At 37.2% G+C, this 17,376-nt stretch overlaps 1 protein-coding gene across 6 annotated transcripts in view; it reads left to right on the top strand.

The window, feature by feature from the left end:
- The window catches only part of TMC1 (transmembrane channel like 1), a 141,109-nt gene extending 124,521 nt beyond the window's left edge, over positions 1 to 16,588 (top strand). For 4 of the 6 annotated variants that reach the window (XM_028493875.1, XM_028493877.1, XM_028493873.1 and 1 more), the window contains 4 exons: positions 3,548 to 3,787; positions 8,526 to 8,651; positions 12,629 to 12,707; positions 12,815 to 13,722. In XM_028493875.1, coding sequence (XP_028349676.1) covers positions 3,548 to 3,787; positions 8,526 to 8,651; positions 12,629 to 12,707; positions 12,815 to 13,132 — 763 coding nt within the window. In that variant the 3' untranslated portion in view covers positions 13,133 to 13,722. Of the gene's footprint in view, positions 1 to 3,547; positions 3,788 to 4,458; positions 4,544 to 8,525; positions 8,652 to 12,628; positions 12,708 to 12,814; positions 13,723 to 16,471 lie in introns of those variants that run through there. The other 2 variants (XM_007106604.4, XM_028493879.2) reach the window with 2 other exon arrangements.
- Positions 16,589 to 17,376: the final 788 nt, after the last annotated feature.

Here is a 17,376-nt window from a genome sequence, read left to right as displayed (position 1 = left end):
GGTACGCGGGCCTCTCACCGTCGTGGCCTCTCCCGCTGCGGAGCGCAGGCTCCGGACGCGCAGGCTCAGCGGCCACGGCTCACGGGCCCAGCCGCTCCGCGGCATGTGGGATCTTCCCGGACCGGGGCACGAACCCTTCTCCCCTGCATCGGCAGGCGGATTCTCAACCACTGCGCCACCAGGGAAGCCCTCACTTGTAATTTTGCACCTATTTAGTCCACTGTTGGTCATGTTGAAATTCTTAAATATCTAAACAATCTTCTCCAGTTTTCTCATGGGCAGACCCATCATCAAAATCTTTGCAGTATCATTACACTACCACTTTCTATGTATTCAACCTTCAGATATTGGTCAAATATTGCTTCTGGTTAGTTTGAAGAGGACTTTAGAAAGTGATTGTGTATTTTGAGTGTACTAAGATATTCACACACTTCCCAGAGTTCTAGAAGCAAAATATTGAATAACTATTATTCCCCTTCAGGTCAACCCTTTGTACAGATGGTCTTTTCCTAACTGCCAGGAAGTTGGTGACAGGGTAGGGATGTGGTGTGGGGAGTGTGTAGTCTAGGTTTAGAAGGCTCCCTGTACTCACACATGTAATCCACTATTTTATGAGGCATAAGGATCTGATGCCTAAGTATGGCCATTTGCTACAGAAATGATCAAAAGAGGATGGAGATTTTGTGTTCAATTTTATTGGTTTGTGACTGGAGACATCCAATAACTGCTTTAGAAGTTTCTGAGTAATGAAGGTTATTTACACCGATGTTATTAAAGTCAAACAATTATAGGTGACATCCATTTTGTTATGAATTGGCTGATATGATCAGTAAAACTGTATTACACACGTCTTTTTAAAATAGCGTAGGTTTTGTAATCATCTTTTTAAATGATGAAAGCATATCATATCTCTACTCTAGCAGAGCAGGATGTAGCTGAGGCAGAGCACACACAGTGAGAAAGAAGATGGGTTTAGACATTGTTCCAATGCTGTCTCCTGTATCTCCCTGCCAGTCTTGTCACTTTCTGCTACCTCATTTTCTCACTTGATCAAATGTGAATAATTTACCTGACACGTACCGTGTCACTGGAGCAATAAGGAGAGCTAAATAAAAGAAGCTTTCATTTGCTTTGATCTTCTTGGAAGAAAAGCATTTTATAAGCCTACGGTATTACAATGATCTTCAACTGACAGATGACGGGGTCAGGTCTGGGTAAGGGACTTAGTGAGCTGAGCTGATTAGTGAGTCACGGGCAAAGACAGAATGAGCTTTAAGATTCAGATATCACTGTGCCAGGATCTCTTTTTCTAGAGTAATGTTCTTGAGTCATTTGTTCAAAATTCCTATGTGATATTTATTTTGAAATTCTGAAATTTATCTATAGATGCACTTGCATATATGAGTGTACATATGTGTGCATACAGATAAACAACGCATGCCTATGTATAGGTACACATACACGTGGCTTTAGGCAAAACTGTATCTTAGGATAGACTAGGTTGTACAGCAATTAATTAAAACCCCCCAAATCTTAGTGGCTTAGAAAAGGAAAAGTTTATTTCTTATTTACTCCATATGTCCAATGTGAGTTGGTAAAGGACTGTGCTCATGTTAGTTACTCTCACTGTGGAGTCATAGACTGTGATAGAACAGGATCCATCTGGAAAATCACTGGTCAGAGCAGAGAGGGAAGAGAACAAAAAACCCTACAGCGCTATTAAAGTTTCCATCCCGTAGTAAGACAGTTCATTTTTATCTCTATTTTACTGGCCAAAACAAATCACATGGCCAAGCCTGACTTTTAGAAGGGGGCAAGCACAATCATCTGCAAGCATATTACATTACAAACATTGGCATTTGGGAATATAATCTAGTGCTTTGTAATTCTGACCCCTCAGCTGGGACTGTCACTCACTGACTTGCTCATGTTTCTGGGGTTCCAGATTCTCTCTTGCTCTCCTGTAACCAAGATACACAGTATTGTTCCAAAGTTTACCCTCATTAAAAAAAAAAAACTAATGAACTTTATATCTTAGTGAAGTTACAGGTTCACAGCAAAATTGCGTGGATAGTCCAGAGTTCCCATATACCCCCTGTCCCCACCCATGCACAGCCTTTCCCACTGTTGACATCTTCCACCACGCTGTACATTTGTTGTAATTGATGAACCTACATGGACAAATCATCATCACCCAAAGTACATACCATTTTTTTAATAGTTTAACTTCCTACAAAGTCTATGGTCAATTCAATATGTTAAAATGTTTTTCAGATCTGTTGTATGGAAACCTATCAACAACACAACACAAACTGTAGCAGGTTAGCACTTTTCAATGAAATGGTTTAATGTTGGATTGCACAAGTTCAGTTATAGCCAAAACTAACTTCTTCATCTAACTCAACGCCCCGCCCTCCAGAATATACCAAATTTACATTGGATTGATTTTAAAAATTATTCTACATAACCAGGAAATATAACATGCAAATCCTAACTAGAATTGCTGAAGGTTTTATTATATTTGGGACAGTTTAAAAGGTAGGATTCTGCTTATACTTCTGAAATAAGTGTACATGTATCTTCTTTTGAGTTTTGGATTAATAAATTGCCATTATGGTGCTTTCTGGTGCTGATGGATTTTCTCATCAAAGAAAATTGAAATTTATTTTGTTGAAATAACCACTGAAGCCATCAAGTAAGAGTGACCTCACCCAAATGGTTCCTGGTTAAAAGTGGCATTTTAAAATACTTTTTAAAAATCTCATGTACAGATCAGTGGATTTCCTGGACAAGCTAAAATAAGAAAGTAAACAGATAAACTAAATTAAATGGATGTGTCAAATTTTCATTTCAAAAACACGTAAAGCTTGCAATTGAATATCAACAAAACATAGTATCTTATTAGGCACAAATACCTAATTCCCATTGGCTCTAAAATACCATAACAGCCACAAATAGAAAATAACCTCAGAAAAACTTACCTTAACATTTTCTCTTTCATTAAGTAAAAATTAATTAGCTATGACAAAATAATTAATGCACATATGCAGTTTATTTGAATATAATGGGTGGTTTTAAGGGTTAATTATAAAAAAAGCTAAATTTTTATTTTTTAATTTTTAAAATTTGGGGGGGAAGTTTTTTTTAAAGCTAAATGTTTAGATATATTAATCAATGATATGAATATTAGGGGAAAGTAAATTTTTTTTAGAAGTAGAAGAGAGAAGTAGAACAAATGTAATATACTGTTTGGTCTGTTGTAGTTTAAATTTACTAATGATAAGTGGATATAGTTAGCGACCAGCGGAGTTTCTGTGAAAGACTTAAGTACACAATATCTGCAATAATGGGGAAGATGGTAAAATGTGTACAGGAGATGGAAATAGAATTAGTTAAGTTTATTAACATGAAGGGTTTCTGTGATTGAAAAGTGGCAACACATTTTCTGCCTTTGGTAAATAAGCATGATGTGAAATAAATAGGCACTGTGTGACTTTGTTGTGGAGTGAAGCTCCCTGGTGAGCAGAGCTCTATTTTTTCTTTCCAGGATGGGCTCCTTCTTCGCTCCCAGCCTCCCAGGCATCAATATCCTTCGGCTCCACACATCCATGTACTTCCAGTGCTGGGCTGTGATGTGTTGCAACGTTCCTGAGGCCAGGGTCTTCAAAGCTTCCAGATCGAATAACTTCTATCTGGGAATGCTCTTACTCATCCTCTTCCTGTCCACCATGCCCGTCCTCTACATGATCGTGTCCCTCCCACCATCTTTTGATTGTGGCCCCTTCAGGTTCTTGCCTTTGCAATTTCTTTGGGGCAAAGTTTTCTTTCAGGGGTGGAGATGGGAATGGTTACTTGTTGTACAAGCTATTTTTTTTCCCCAAACAGTGACATTTTGGTCTGTAGGAATGAGCTCTTTTGGATATTCAGGCTCATTATGTGACATGGAGATTCTTAAGCAACATCCATCTTGCTTGATATTTTCTCACTTGGCAATCATAAAAGGGAAAATAACTGCTCCAGGCTCTGTCTGTGTAAAAGATGTACACTGAATCTGAGCTATTCCTATATAAGGAGATAGCAAAGAGCAAGATTTGATTACACTAGTCTGGATATGAACATTTTCCTGATGCTAGGTCATCTCATTCAGACATTGGAAGCTATTGTTATTTTTCACATGAACCACCTAATTGAAAAAATAAAAGAGGAAAGAAGGGAGGGAGGGAGGAAGGAGAAAAGAAAGATTACTCCACAAACTACCTGGGAAATGGGATCATTATTAGATAATAATGAATATAAAGAGGGTCACATAATTTATAATCCAAATCTACATGCTAGGAAAAAAATTAAGGATGTTCCTCATGTATATTCTCCTCAAATAACAAGAAAAAAATCACTCAAGTCAGTAATAAAGAGTCAAGAAGGCTCTTTGATCCAACTTAGAAATATACTTTTCTACAGTTCTCTATGACAGCGTTCCCTGTGACACTTACCAAGAAAGCAAAGTTTCCAGATCTGGAGGATTGAGATTTCATTCTACCACAAGTCCCCCCAAGAATCTCTACATGTTGAGTCACTGATCGGCAAGCATTTGAGTTATTTCTACTTTTCAGTGGGAAAATGTGAATACAAAAAGCCATGTGAATGACAAGCATGATGCAACAGTGGACATGTATAATTTCTCCTTCATGCTGTCAGACCCAAGTTATTAAATTAAAGTCAAAATATTCTTTGCCCACAGACTTAAGTATAAACGAAGCATTTTCATTCTAATAATAGTCTGTTATTACTGCTTTCCTGGACACAAAGAAAGAAAATGTTAAGCCTACTGATTGAGCAAAAACAGCTGGAGTTCTGTCATACATATTCAGGAAGCTGAAGTTGACACGTCCTGTTCCCCGGCCGCACCCAGGTGGGGGGAAGTAAATAATGCAGACAGTGACATCTGGAGGCTAAATAGGAAACTACAGTTTTGAAAGAGCAATTGGTCTTAATAAAGCTCAGGGTACAAAGTTCAAGAGACAAGTCATCTAAAGACTTTAGTTAATTGCAAATTACCCACACAACTAAATATCCAGGATAAGTTTTAGATGTGCTTTTAACTTTTCAATTGGAAGTGGGTCCTTCTCAGAACAACATATCAAAGGAACTTAGTTGTCTGCCAGGGAAACCCCAACAAGGTCAACGCGGAGCTGGGTGGTGGTAACAAAGGTCCATTAATATTAAAAATATCATTGAGCTAGTCACGTACAATGACTGCACAATTTTAGCTTTTTGGATCCTAACTCCTTTGCCTCTCTTTAAATCACACTGAGTTACTATGATTTTAATGAATAAAACTTAGTCTGTATCTAACACATAGTATCTGACTTTGACCAACTGTTTCCTAATTGGCAAACTTTGGCAGATGAGCAGCATGTATATCACTATTTTGAGATCAAGGAAATTTAATATTTTCAGTAGAGTATTGGGAAAAAGGTATCTCTGTCCTATTTAGATAGTCTGTTGTTCCTGGAGCAAAAGAATGTATATTTGGTTTATTCTCTAGATTTTAAAGTTTAAAGCATTGTTTTGCCTTGGTAGTGAGGTGAGAAAGGATATATTAGTAGGAGACTCACGACTTGCCAGCCTTTTGGACCCTGAGTTTGAGGTGGTTTGACCAGCCTGCCTAGTGACGTGTATCTGACCCTACTTGACACCTGGGTGGGCAGCAAATTGGTAAAGATCCATTTGAGGTAGGTTAATGGGGACAGCACAGTAATGGCCAGGCTCTCCCAGGTGCATGTATGTTTTCAGGTAAGGTGGCCACAATACCTTAGAAGACCCATTCTGCAAAGCAATTTGATGAGATAGTCTAGCTTGTTCTGGTTTCATAAGAACTGGCTAGGGAGGGTGAATTTTCCAGAAAATTATTCCAGTAGGCTATTAAGTGGATTTACCTTAACAGTTTGACAATTAAAAAACTATTTCTTTGGTGTCCAGATGAAGAAAATTCTTCTAATTGCTCTACCACATTTCCTGACACTTGATGTTTCTCCCCCAGCTCCCTCACTAATAATTCCGAACAATTTGTAGTTCTCTAGGTTCTCATACACCTCCCTGCTAACATTATGGTAATTATAACTTCATGTATTTTCATCTAACTGCAAAGGTAATATGCATTTATCCTAGAAAAACCAGAAATTATAGAAATTTTCGCATGAAAATAAACACTAACCAAAGACCTGAAATAACAACTCTCAACATTTTTTTGGCATTTTGTATTCTGGTTTTCTTCTTATGCAGATTTTTAAAATAACTGAGATCATATAATATGTATAGGTTTCTATTATATCGTGACACTGCTATTACATTACTCACTTGATGTGTTGATTTTTCTTAATAGTGTAGCTGACTTCTAGAGGTTGGGGACAGAATATTTTCATCTCTGTGAGTCAAAACACAGTAGAGTGTTGGCCAGTAATTTGAGTTAATGGATGAAGAATGACTGTTTGTTGTGCACTAAGCACTAGAGGAGATGTAGGTGTACATTGGGCATTGATTCTGGTCAGGTGGACCTTTCGGTCTGGCTGAAAAGACAGACATAGACTATTCTAATTAGGGTGGATGGAGCTATGCCCAAGAGAGCTATAGATTAAGTTCAGTAGCATTTCACTTGGCTGTATACTCGCAACAGGCTGGAAAGGACTTCTGGGAATATGATGAAGTGGCATACTTTGGTTCAACCGTCAGAAAAAGAGAGTGCCAGGATTTGTAGATGCTTCTATAGTTTGTGTATAATAAAAGATCTGGACTCCTGGTAAGAGATCTGTCCTGGAAAAGGCACCCAGGAATCCTCAGAGATACTAATAACTTCACATTTCTCATACACTGGATGCAAAGAAGACCTTTGCGGGTAGGGATGATTTTGTAAAATTACAGTTCCCTCATTCTGACATTCATCAAACACAGCCCTAGAGGCTGGAGAAGGGGGGTGGATTGTCTCATTTTTTCTCATCCTCCTTGCCTGTCTCCTCATTCTGGCTGTATTCCATATGTCAAGGTGAAGCATGGTCAGCTAGAATGGATGAGGAATGAGAAACCTTAGTGCAATAGGTTGATATAATCTTAAATTGTCAGTAAGCTTCATTCCCCCTTATGTATCATAGGTCTTGCTAATTAGTGTGTAGATCTATAATTTGTGAAGCAAAATTTATACCTCTGTAGTCCAGTGACTCCTGACAAGATACTTGAAGTCGCTCTCAGTCTATTAAAAGCTACTGGAGAGAAAAAAATCTGATCTGGAACTTGTGGGTCATGTTCAATTAGTACTTAAGAATGTATAAAGGTCAAAAAACAAAAGTGAAGCCAAAATATTTTAGTCAGTGTTATGCCAACCTCTATTCTCATGATACATACAAATTGCTGATAAATAATGCAATATCTTTTCTGAAAATTACATCATTTCATCTTAGGATCAATATGTATATACAGAAAATAATAATTTGGCATGATGGGTGTTACCTGATAATGCTGAATATTATATACTAAGTTAAGACAGACATCCTGCTCTCATTTCTCTAGTTTATAGGGGCTGAGAACAAACTCACTAAGGACCTTTGCTTTTTAGGCTTGTTTTCTTTCTCTTCCCATTTTCTTTTCTTAGCTGGTACTCATTAGGGCCCATCCAGAAGAAATACTGAGAGAGAAAGGATTTGGCATTCAGTGCAGTTACCTATTAATAGCTCAGATGAAAGAGGTCTGGTGGAAAATGAGATAGAAGCTATAACATGGAAAGAGATATTAGATTATTTGTGGATTTTATTCCATTAAGCTATTCCTTATGCTCATTTCCAAGGCTAATTAAAAAAATTGAGCACACTATTTGTTCAGCCCAAAGAAAGTATTCTCATATAAGAACAGCTGCTGAGGAGTAGACTTACAAGCTATTTATAAAATATATTTTCATACATATATAAGGTATATTTATATTTTATATAATATATTTGTTCCCAAGTAACCCAAATCTTAGAAATATAGCTTTAAAAAATCTTCTCCTGGAGGGAAGGGATAAATTGGGAGATTGGGATTGACATATACACTGCTATATATAAAATAGATAACTAATAAGGACTTACCATATAGCACAGGGAATTCTACTCAATATTCCATTATGACCTCTATGGGAAAGGAATCTTAAAAAGAGTGGATATATGTATATGTATAACCGATTCACTTTGCAGTACACCTGAAGCTAACACAACAGTGTAAATCAACTATACTCCAAAAAAAATTTTTTTTTAAATCTTCTCCTAATGCTGTGGTTAATTTCCTAACTGCTTTGACTGTGTGTTTGTGTTGGCATAACATTTTTCATATCTTATCCATATGTTGACAATATGAGGTCAAAGTGTCAGGAGTTGTAGCTAAACATCAGATTTCTAACCTGAAAGAGTACTTAGGCAGTGTTTGAGAAAAATTTCTAGTTTTCTTGCTATAAACATGGTTTTACATCTGTTTTAAATGAACTTCTCTCCTTTTTTTTTCAGTGGCAAAAATAGGATGTTTGAAGTCATTGGAGAAACACTGGAACATGATTTTCCAAGCTGGATGGCAAAGATCTTGAGACAGCTTTCTAATCCTGGATTAGTTATTGCTGTTATTTTGGTTATGGTGTATGTGCTTTCCCTCCTCATAGAAAGAGCCTTTGTAATGTTTTTCCTGCGCCTTTTAAGTTTCAGCGTCTTCAACTCTTTGTCTCCCCAGGGGTTGTGCTGTAACCTAACCAATTCAGCACTGATTATGTGGTGGTGAGAGGCTAAAATTCATGAGCCATATTCTGATCCTGTTGCATGTAATTTACAGCCATCTGCATCTGTCTTTGCCTGCCTAGGATTATAAGATTTGTTCCCAAGTAACCAAAATAATTATCAGTAAACAGCTACAGCAAGGGAAACATAAACACTAAATCTAATCAGCACATCAAGCTTCCTCCCCACCCCGCTGACCTCCACCTTTTTTCCATAAAGCATATGGCTGTGAATACACAGAAATGATGAGCCTCTAAGTTAATATTCCCCTTGAGGGCCCTATAGGCTATATTTCAGGGCTAAAGGCTTAAGGGATCTTAAAAATTACCCTGTCCTTGTTCCTAGAAGGCCATTAATAACTATGTCTGCCCATGATGATAGAATCAGAGGACCAGAAGGGTCTTGGAAAGGTCATTTAGTCTATCCTTTCAAAGTCAGAGATGATATCCAAAGGGGAACTTGAGAGGGGGCTTTTGTTCCTATATTACTTTCATTGGTTTCTGAGTCTTGGCCACCACAGGTAAACTTACATTCTAAGCAAAAATATATATATATATGCTTCCTATGGAAGAGCTACAAAAAGTGCCCCAGTCCTTCCTTTCAAACCCCAAGGCCCTCCTACATAAAAAGTCTAGAACTGCCACTGATCTCAATCAAGGAGGGCAAGTATGAAGTCACCCTCGTGGACACTTTAGTGGAACAAAGCTGACACAAAGGGTTGGATTTGTTTAAATAAAGGTAAAACTAGGAAATCTCAGGGAGAGATTGGGAGAGAAATCCCAGTGGTTTAAGTAAATGAACTGGGTTCTGGGCCAAGTTGTTAGGATCATCTCTGTGATGGTCGTGGTCACAAGCCATATCAGTGAGGGCAGGTGTCATCTTCAAGTTTATAAATTAAGAAACTGACTTGGAGGAGGGAAGGGATTTTTCCCTTGGTGAGAATACATCAAAAATGACAATAGGGGCTTCCCTGGTGGTGCAGTGGTTGAGAATCCGCCTGCCGATGCAGGGGACACAGGTTCGTGCCCCGGTCCGGGAAGATCCCACGTGCTGCGGAGCAGCTGGGCCCGTGAGCCATGGCCACTGAGCCTGTGCTCCGCAACGGGAGAGGCCACAACAGTGAGAGGCCCGCATACCACCAAAAAAAAAAAAAAAGACAATAGTAGGGCTTTGACAGTAAATCCAACAGCACTCACCCCTTTACAGCATGATGCCTTCTTTGAGGGAGAGCTAATAGCCTGTAGGGATAATTAAATAGTAAAACAGATTATTTTATGTAGTACAGAACCTTGATCATGGGGTGCCATTAAGAATCTGATAGTAAATCTCTGGTGCAGATGTGTTAGAAAATGACTTGCTGGATGCAGCATGTTTCACCAGATGGCCCTGGAAGTGATTTTCCTTCTTAGTGTTTTTACAATATAGTGGCTTTTGAGAGCATGGCTTGTAGGAGTCAAGGCCTTTTCGTGGTAAAAAGGAGGTCTTGTTTTAAAACACACACACAAAACAATGTCAGATTTTATGACTATATTCTTAACTTATTGAGAGAGATTTATTTTTAAGCAAAGGAGCAACATTGTTCTAACGCCACTAATTAAAGATTTAATAAGCTGCCCCAGGGGTGTGGAAGAGGAATGAACACTGCCTTTGTTCCAGGCACGATCCATATTTTAACTCATTTAATTTCCACAATAAACTTAAGAAGTTGGCCTCATTAATCATATTATTGAAAGCACATGGAAGATCTGCCCCAAATCAAATGGCTAATAGGTAAATTCAAACCCATATCTTTTTATTCCCCACCACTTATTTCCCACCTACTCATTTACAGCACCAAACACTGAGTTCAGGCTGAGTGGAAATGCTCGGAAGAATTGGAAGCCACTTGTCAGAGATGCTCTACACCCAGGGTTGGCACACTTTTCCTTAAAGGGCCATATAGTAGTTACTTCAGGCTTTGTGGTCCAAGAGGCAAAATTGAGGATATTATGTAAGTACTTATGTAACTATTTTAAAATGTAAAAATCAATCTTAGTTCATGGGCCATACATAACAGGCTGGGAGTCAGGTTTGCCCCAGAGACCATAGTTTGACAACCCCTGATATAGATTGTCTAGAGGGAAACTGGCATGATATAAGGTCAAATAGATGTCCCACAAGGATGATTTTAGTTCTGACGTTCTGATTTAAAATCCAAAATTCAGCTTATTACTGATTTGATTTTTCAAATACTGAGGTCTCATCTTCAACACTTTATGGTGCCTATACAGTTGGCTTTGCATTTTTTAAAAAATTTATTGTATTTATTTATTTTTGGCTGCTTTGGGTCTTTGTTGTGTGGGCTTTCTCTAGTTGCAGCTAGCGGGGGCCACTCCTCGCTGCGGTGTGCTGGCTTCTCATTGCGGTGGCTTCTTCTGTTGCGGCTCTAGGCGCGTGGGCTCCAGTAGTTGTGTCATGCAGGCTCACTAGTTGTGGCTCACGGGCTCCAGAGCACAGGCTCAGCACTTGTGGCACACAGTCTCAGTCGCTCTGTGGCATGTGGGATCTTCCCGGACCAGGGCGCAAACCCATGTCCCCTGCATTGGCAGGTGGATTCTTAACTACTGCACTACCAGGAAATCTTGGCTTGGCTTTTTATTACCTTTAATTAGAGAATGTTTACAAGCATTTTGAATTTCCCCAATGCATCATATTAAATCAGCTTGGTTGGTTTTTGGGTAACTGAGTAGAGTTTGAGCTAGTTCCCTGCAGGTGGTTTCATTCCTTTGGAGACTAAAAAATGATCTATGAAGAATACTCATTGAAGGTGCATCTCAAGGTAGAAAAAAAGTGATGGATAAATAGAGAATTACAGAATTGCAAATGACTTGTGAGGTCTTTGATTTCTTCCTCCAAATCCAGGCACTTTTCTAAGAAAACCCTTACAATACACAGACACACCATATTTATTGAACACCTAATTCATGCCAGATATTACACTGGATGCTTTCATATATATAATTTCATTCAAAATCCTATCACTTGTATAAGAAATAAACCCAGCGGAAATGATATCAATAATCTTGTTGCTAGTAGCAGATGGCTCATAAAGGTTATGATCTGGCATGTTGGTGAGTAGGGGAAATGTGTTCAGTAACCAGTTATTTGCAATAAAGGGCAATGCCAGTTACGTTTTTTTTTTAATGCATTTTTTTCTTTGTTTTGCTTTAAGTGAAGATGAACATGTTTATTTTTGCAAAAATGTTTGGCTGGAATTTGCTCTTTTTAGAAATGTAAATGTCACTTAAATGCCAGGACTATTCTTTTTATGAAATAGTTTCTTTTGCAGGAGAGAGAAATACATTCTATGGATGAAAAAAAGCCATGTTAATTAACTATGACTATGAGGATTATAGTCTTAGTAGTAAAAGCTAAAGGAAGGAATTTAAAGTAGAAAGTCAGTCTCCTTTTTATTCTACACATTCCCTAAGCTTCAAGAGATTTTTTGTTCTCTTGGATGCCATTGGTACCCATTTGAAATGGTGTTTTCAATTATAATTTAAAGTGATGTTAATACATTTCCAAGAAGAACCTAAAATTAGGCAGTGAGGAACATCAGACAGAGCCCTGGGCTGTGGAGGAGGAGCCTTGGGGGTCCAACTTCCCAGGTCCACCCCAGTAGCTGTGTAATTCTGAATGTACTTCTTCACCTCTCTGTACTTCAGGCTTTTATCTACAAAAGAGGTTCAGAGTAGAAAATATCTTAAAGTCACTCCAGTGCCAATATTATATGATTTAGTTAATGTAAATTTAAGAAGAATCTTGAGGAACTGAAAAATACCATATATTTTTTTTTAATTTAGTTTGACTATCTATTATCTCAATTCTACTGCAAAGGGCCAGAAGGCAGCAAATCTGGATCTAAAAAAGAAGATGAAACAGGTAGGATACAATTTATTTCAGAGAAATATTTGTCTTTATTAATGTCAAGTAGTAGAAAACACCAGGAAATCTCATGTTCTTCTTCTCTACTATTTTTTATTATGTAGCAAGCTTTGGAGAACAAACTGCGAAACAAGAAAATGGCAGCTGCAAGAGCAGGTTTGAGCTATGTTATGTTTGCATTCTTTCTCCCCTACAAACAGTATGCTCTTCCTTTTTTTCCTCTCAGAATGGGGCATTTGATGCAGAGGAGCATTACTGCCCCAGAAAGTCACCCCATACTCTTTACTGTCCACCTTTTTAAGCCCTTTTCAGGCATCATATCCAGGGGGTTTGGTTGTTTTCCAGTGGGAGAAAGAAAACTTCAGGAATATAAAAGTAGCAGTAGTGATAGAAAAGGGATCTTGCAAATTGACGGAAGATGAAGAAAACATCCATATACATAGTCATACAAATAGCAGATACAGATGCATAATCTCTCCTGCCCATTTTGACCATTTTTATACATAGAGGGATACACTGGGAAGATGCTAATAGTATCTTCTAGGCTCATCACTGTTGCTTTCCCAGAGCCTTCTCTAATTCGTTAACCTCTCTTACTTTTTAACCTCTTTTATTTTAAACTATTAGAATAAGGCATACTCTTATTTGCCAAAATTACTGATATGTTTTGCCTTCTACATGGGAAAGTGATGCCTAAGAAGGTCAATAAAAATCTTTTCCAACTCTTCCCTCATTCCCAACTATACAACTCTTTATATTAGTATGGCCTTTTTTCCCCCTGTAAGTAATAATAATAATAATTTTAAAAACTCAACCCAAATTAGTTTAAGTAGAAAAATTTATTGGTTCACACAAATGAACAGAAGAGTGGTATGTAAATCTTCTGGTCACATTTTACCCCAAGTTTAGAAGCAATCAGAATTGAACCCCGTTTCTCTGTGGTTCTTTCAACACTACACTCCTTTTATGTTGGCCACCCTTTACGGCAGCAAAAGTGGATGCAGCAACTTCTAATGTCATGTCCTTGGATTATATTTGTCTTAGGGTTTTTTTTTTTTTGTCATTAAGCTACTTGTTTCTTAACTGCATTAATTTTTTTTCAGCTCTATTGAGGTATAATTGACTGATAAAATTGTAACACATTTGAAGTGTACAATGTGATAATTTGATATACACATGCATTATGAAAGGATTCCCACCTCCAGTTAATTAACACATCCATCACCTCACATATTTACCTTTTTTTTTTTTTTTTGGTGAGAACGCATAAGTTCTACTCTTTTAGCACATTTCAGTTATACAATACAGTGTTACCAACTATAGTCACTATGTTGTACATTAGATCCTCAGATGATATTCATCTTATAGCTGAAAGTTTTGTACCCTTTTACTAACTTCTCCCAATTTCCCCAACCTCGTACCTCTGACAACCATCGTTTCACTCTATGTCTATGAGTACCACTCTTTTGTTAAAGCTTCCACATATAAGTGACACCATGACATGTTTGTCTTTCTCTGTCTGGCTTACTTCACTTAACATAATGCCCTCCAGGTTCGTCCATATTGTCACAAATGGTAGTACTTCTTTCTTTTATAAGGCTGAATAATATTCTATAGTGTGTGTGTGTGTATACACACACACCACATCTTCTTTATCCATTCGTCCATAGATGGACACTTAGGTTGTTTTCGTACCTTGGCTGTTGTGAATAAATGCTGCAATGAACATAGGAATACAAATGAATGATTTCATTTCCTTTGCATATCAATCCAGAAGTGGGATTGCTGGATCACATGGTAGTTCTGTTTTCAGTTTCTTGCAGAACCTCCATACTGTTTTCCATTGTGACTGCACCAATTTACATTCCCACCAACAGTGCACAGCGTCCCCTTTCTTCCCATCCTCATCAGCATTTGCCATCTCTTGCCTTTTTGATAATAGACATTTTAACGTGTAAGGTGACACCTCATTGTGGTTTTGATTTGTGTTTTCTTGATGACTAGTGATGTTAAGCACCTTTTCATGTACCTATTGGCCATCTGCATGTTTTCTTTGGAAAAATATCTATTCAGATCCTTTGCCCATTTTTAAATTAGGTTATTATTATTATTATTTTGCTATTGAGTTATATAAGTTCCTAATATATTTTGGATATTAACTCCTTATCGATATGTGGTTTACAAATATTTTCTTCCATTCTCTAGGTTGCCTGTTCATTTTATTTATGGTTTCCTTTGCTGTACATAAGTTTTTTGGTTTAATGTAGTCCCATTTGTTTCTTTTTGCTTTTGCTGCCTTTGCTATTGGTGTCAAATCCAGAAAATCATTGCCAGGAAAAATTGCAAGAGCTTTTCCTCTAAGTTTTCTTCTAGGAGTTTTATGCTTTAAGGTCTTATATTCAAGTCTTGAATCATTTCGACTTGATTTTTGTGTATGGTATAAGTTTAATTCTTTTCCATGTAGATGTCTAGTTTTTCCACCATCATTCATTGAGGAGATTATCCATTTTCCATTGAATATTCTTGGTGTTTTGTCAAAAATTAATTGACCATATATGCATGTGTTTATTTTGGGCTCTCTATTCTGTTCCATTGATCTTTGTGTCTGTTTTTATGCAAATAGCATATAGTTTGGATTACTATAGCTTTGTAATATAATTTGAAATGAGGAAGTGTGATGCCTCTAGCTTTGTTCTTTCTCAAAATTGCTTTGGTTATTCGGGGACTTTTGTGGTTCTGTATAAATTTTAGGATTTTTTTCCTATTACTGAGAAAAATGCCATTGGAATTTTGATAGGGATTGCATTGAGTTTGTAGATTGCTTTGGGCAGTGTGGGCATTTTCACAATATTAATTCTTCCAATCATTAACACAGAGTATCTTTCTATTCATTTGTGTCTTCTTCAATCATTATATAATGACCTTCTTTGTCTCTTGTTACAGTTTTTGGTTTAAAATCTGTTTTGTGTGATATAAGTAGAGCTATCCATGCTTTTGGTTTCCATCTGCGTAAAATATCTTTTTCCATCCCTTCACTTTCAGTCTATGTATGTCCTTAGAGCTGAAGTGAGTCTCTTGTGGATATCACATAGTTGGAAGCATGTATGTCGCACATATCTGCAGTGCTTTTGTATTTGTTCTAGATTGGGACTATAACTTAATATTATCAAATTAGTATTTAGAATAGTGAATGAAATGTTCTGACTTCTAAGATCTGAATTCCAGTTAAGGCATATTATTACCTTTGTTTTAAATAATATAATGTTATTGCATGCTAATTTACCTGATATTTTCCCATAATTTGTTAAAAATATGTATAACCTTTGTGAAGGCAAAGACTGTATCTTATTTATCGTTGTTTCCTCAGGACTTAATATAGGACTTTATATATCAGTCACTCAATAAATACCTACTAATTATCTACTGGACAATGAGGAATTCTTTTACTGGAAAAATTTGAAATGAACAGATTTCTATACTAATTACATAAGCAGTAATGAATGAATAAACATTTCAAAAAGAGCAGAACTTTTATTCTCCTGTCTTTAGAATTTGTGAGGCTTTTGTAAAATATAGAAATATTTGGCAACAAATATTATAGCAACATGGAACACATTTGAAGGTATAGATTTCAGGCCACATAATTCAGAACCATTAAGCACACTTAAATTTTTATTTACCTCTTCTTTATCTTCTTTCTCTGGCTCTTTATTTATTTATTTATTTACTTATTTATTTATTTATTTATTTATTTTGAACAGCTGCAGCTGCTGGAGGCCAGTAATTTTCATGGATATTCTGGAGGCCCAGAAGTATTCCTCACCATACTGTTCAAAAGCAGTGACTTATGTGAAGGCCCAAGTAAAAAAAGAAGGATCTCTACCTTATTCCAAATTAGGGATTTGTTCCTGCACCACCACTTTCTCCCCTGGGCCAGTCCCCTCACATTTTCTTTAACAAATTGAGTTTAAAATTGTGTGTATGGAGAAGTATGGATTACTGGCTTACTTGTTGGGTTAATTTAAAAACCTATTACTCATATGGACTTTCATTTTATACATATCTTCTGCCTTAGTTTTCTTAGCCTGGAAATAGGAATATTTCACCCTCTTTTTTCTTCTAAGTTCAGAAATATCTTTATAAAGTATTCATTGTAATCATTCGTTAACTCACTTTTTTTTTTTAAATTAACATCTTGTTTTCCCTTTTCATTCTGTCTCCCCATCCATGGTCCCCACAAATATACACCTAAAACCTTTTTATTTGCTGCTGGATTCAGTATGAAAAGGAATGGGCTTTTTAGAAGAAAAATCTCATGGGTTATCTCTTCGGGCTTCTGAGAGGTACACATAGTTTAAACCATATCAAGGGGTTTATATTAGCAAACTTTGACCTGAACTGTGTTTTCTCATCCTGATGGGTCCCTACAAGTACCAGAGCCGGAGTCCATCGGGTCTGGGAATGTACTGGTGACCCACGTCTTACTATATATGGTGAGGTATGGTTCCCTAGTTGACTTTGGGGTTTAGCCTTTGCTATCTTCATTCCTCAGTGGATGGGTCAGTAGGAAGAGGTTTTGTGTCAGTTTCCCTGCCTAATACTGCAGCGTCTTCTCTGGACTGGACTTTAATTCAGTCAAGTTGATTGGAACTTGGACTATTTCAGT

The sequence above is a fragment of the Physeter macrocephalus genome, chromosome 9, assembly GCF_002837175.3.
Source record: "Physeter macrocephalus isolate SW-GA chromosome 9, ASM283717v5, whole genome shotgun sequence".
In the NCBI taxonomy this organism is placed as follows: Eukaryota; Metazoa; Chordata; class Mammalia; order Artiodactyla; family Physeteridae; genus Physeter; species Physeter macrocephalus.
This window is presented reverse-complemented; position numbering and strand designations above follow the sequence as displayed.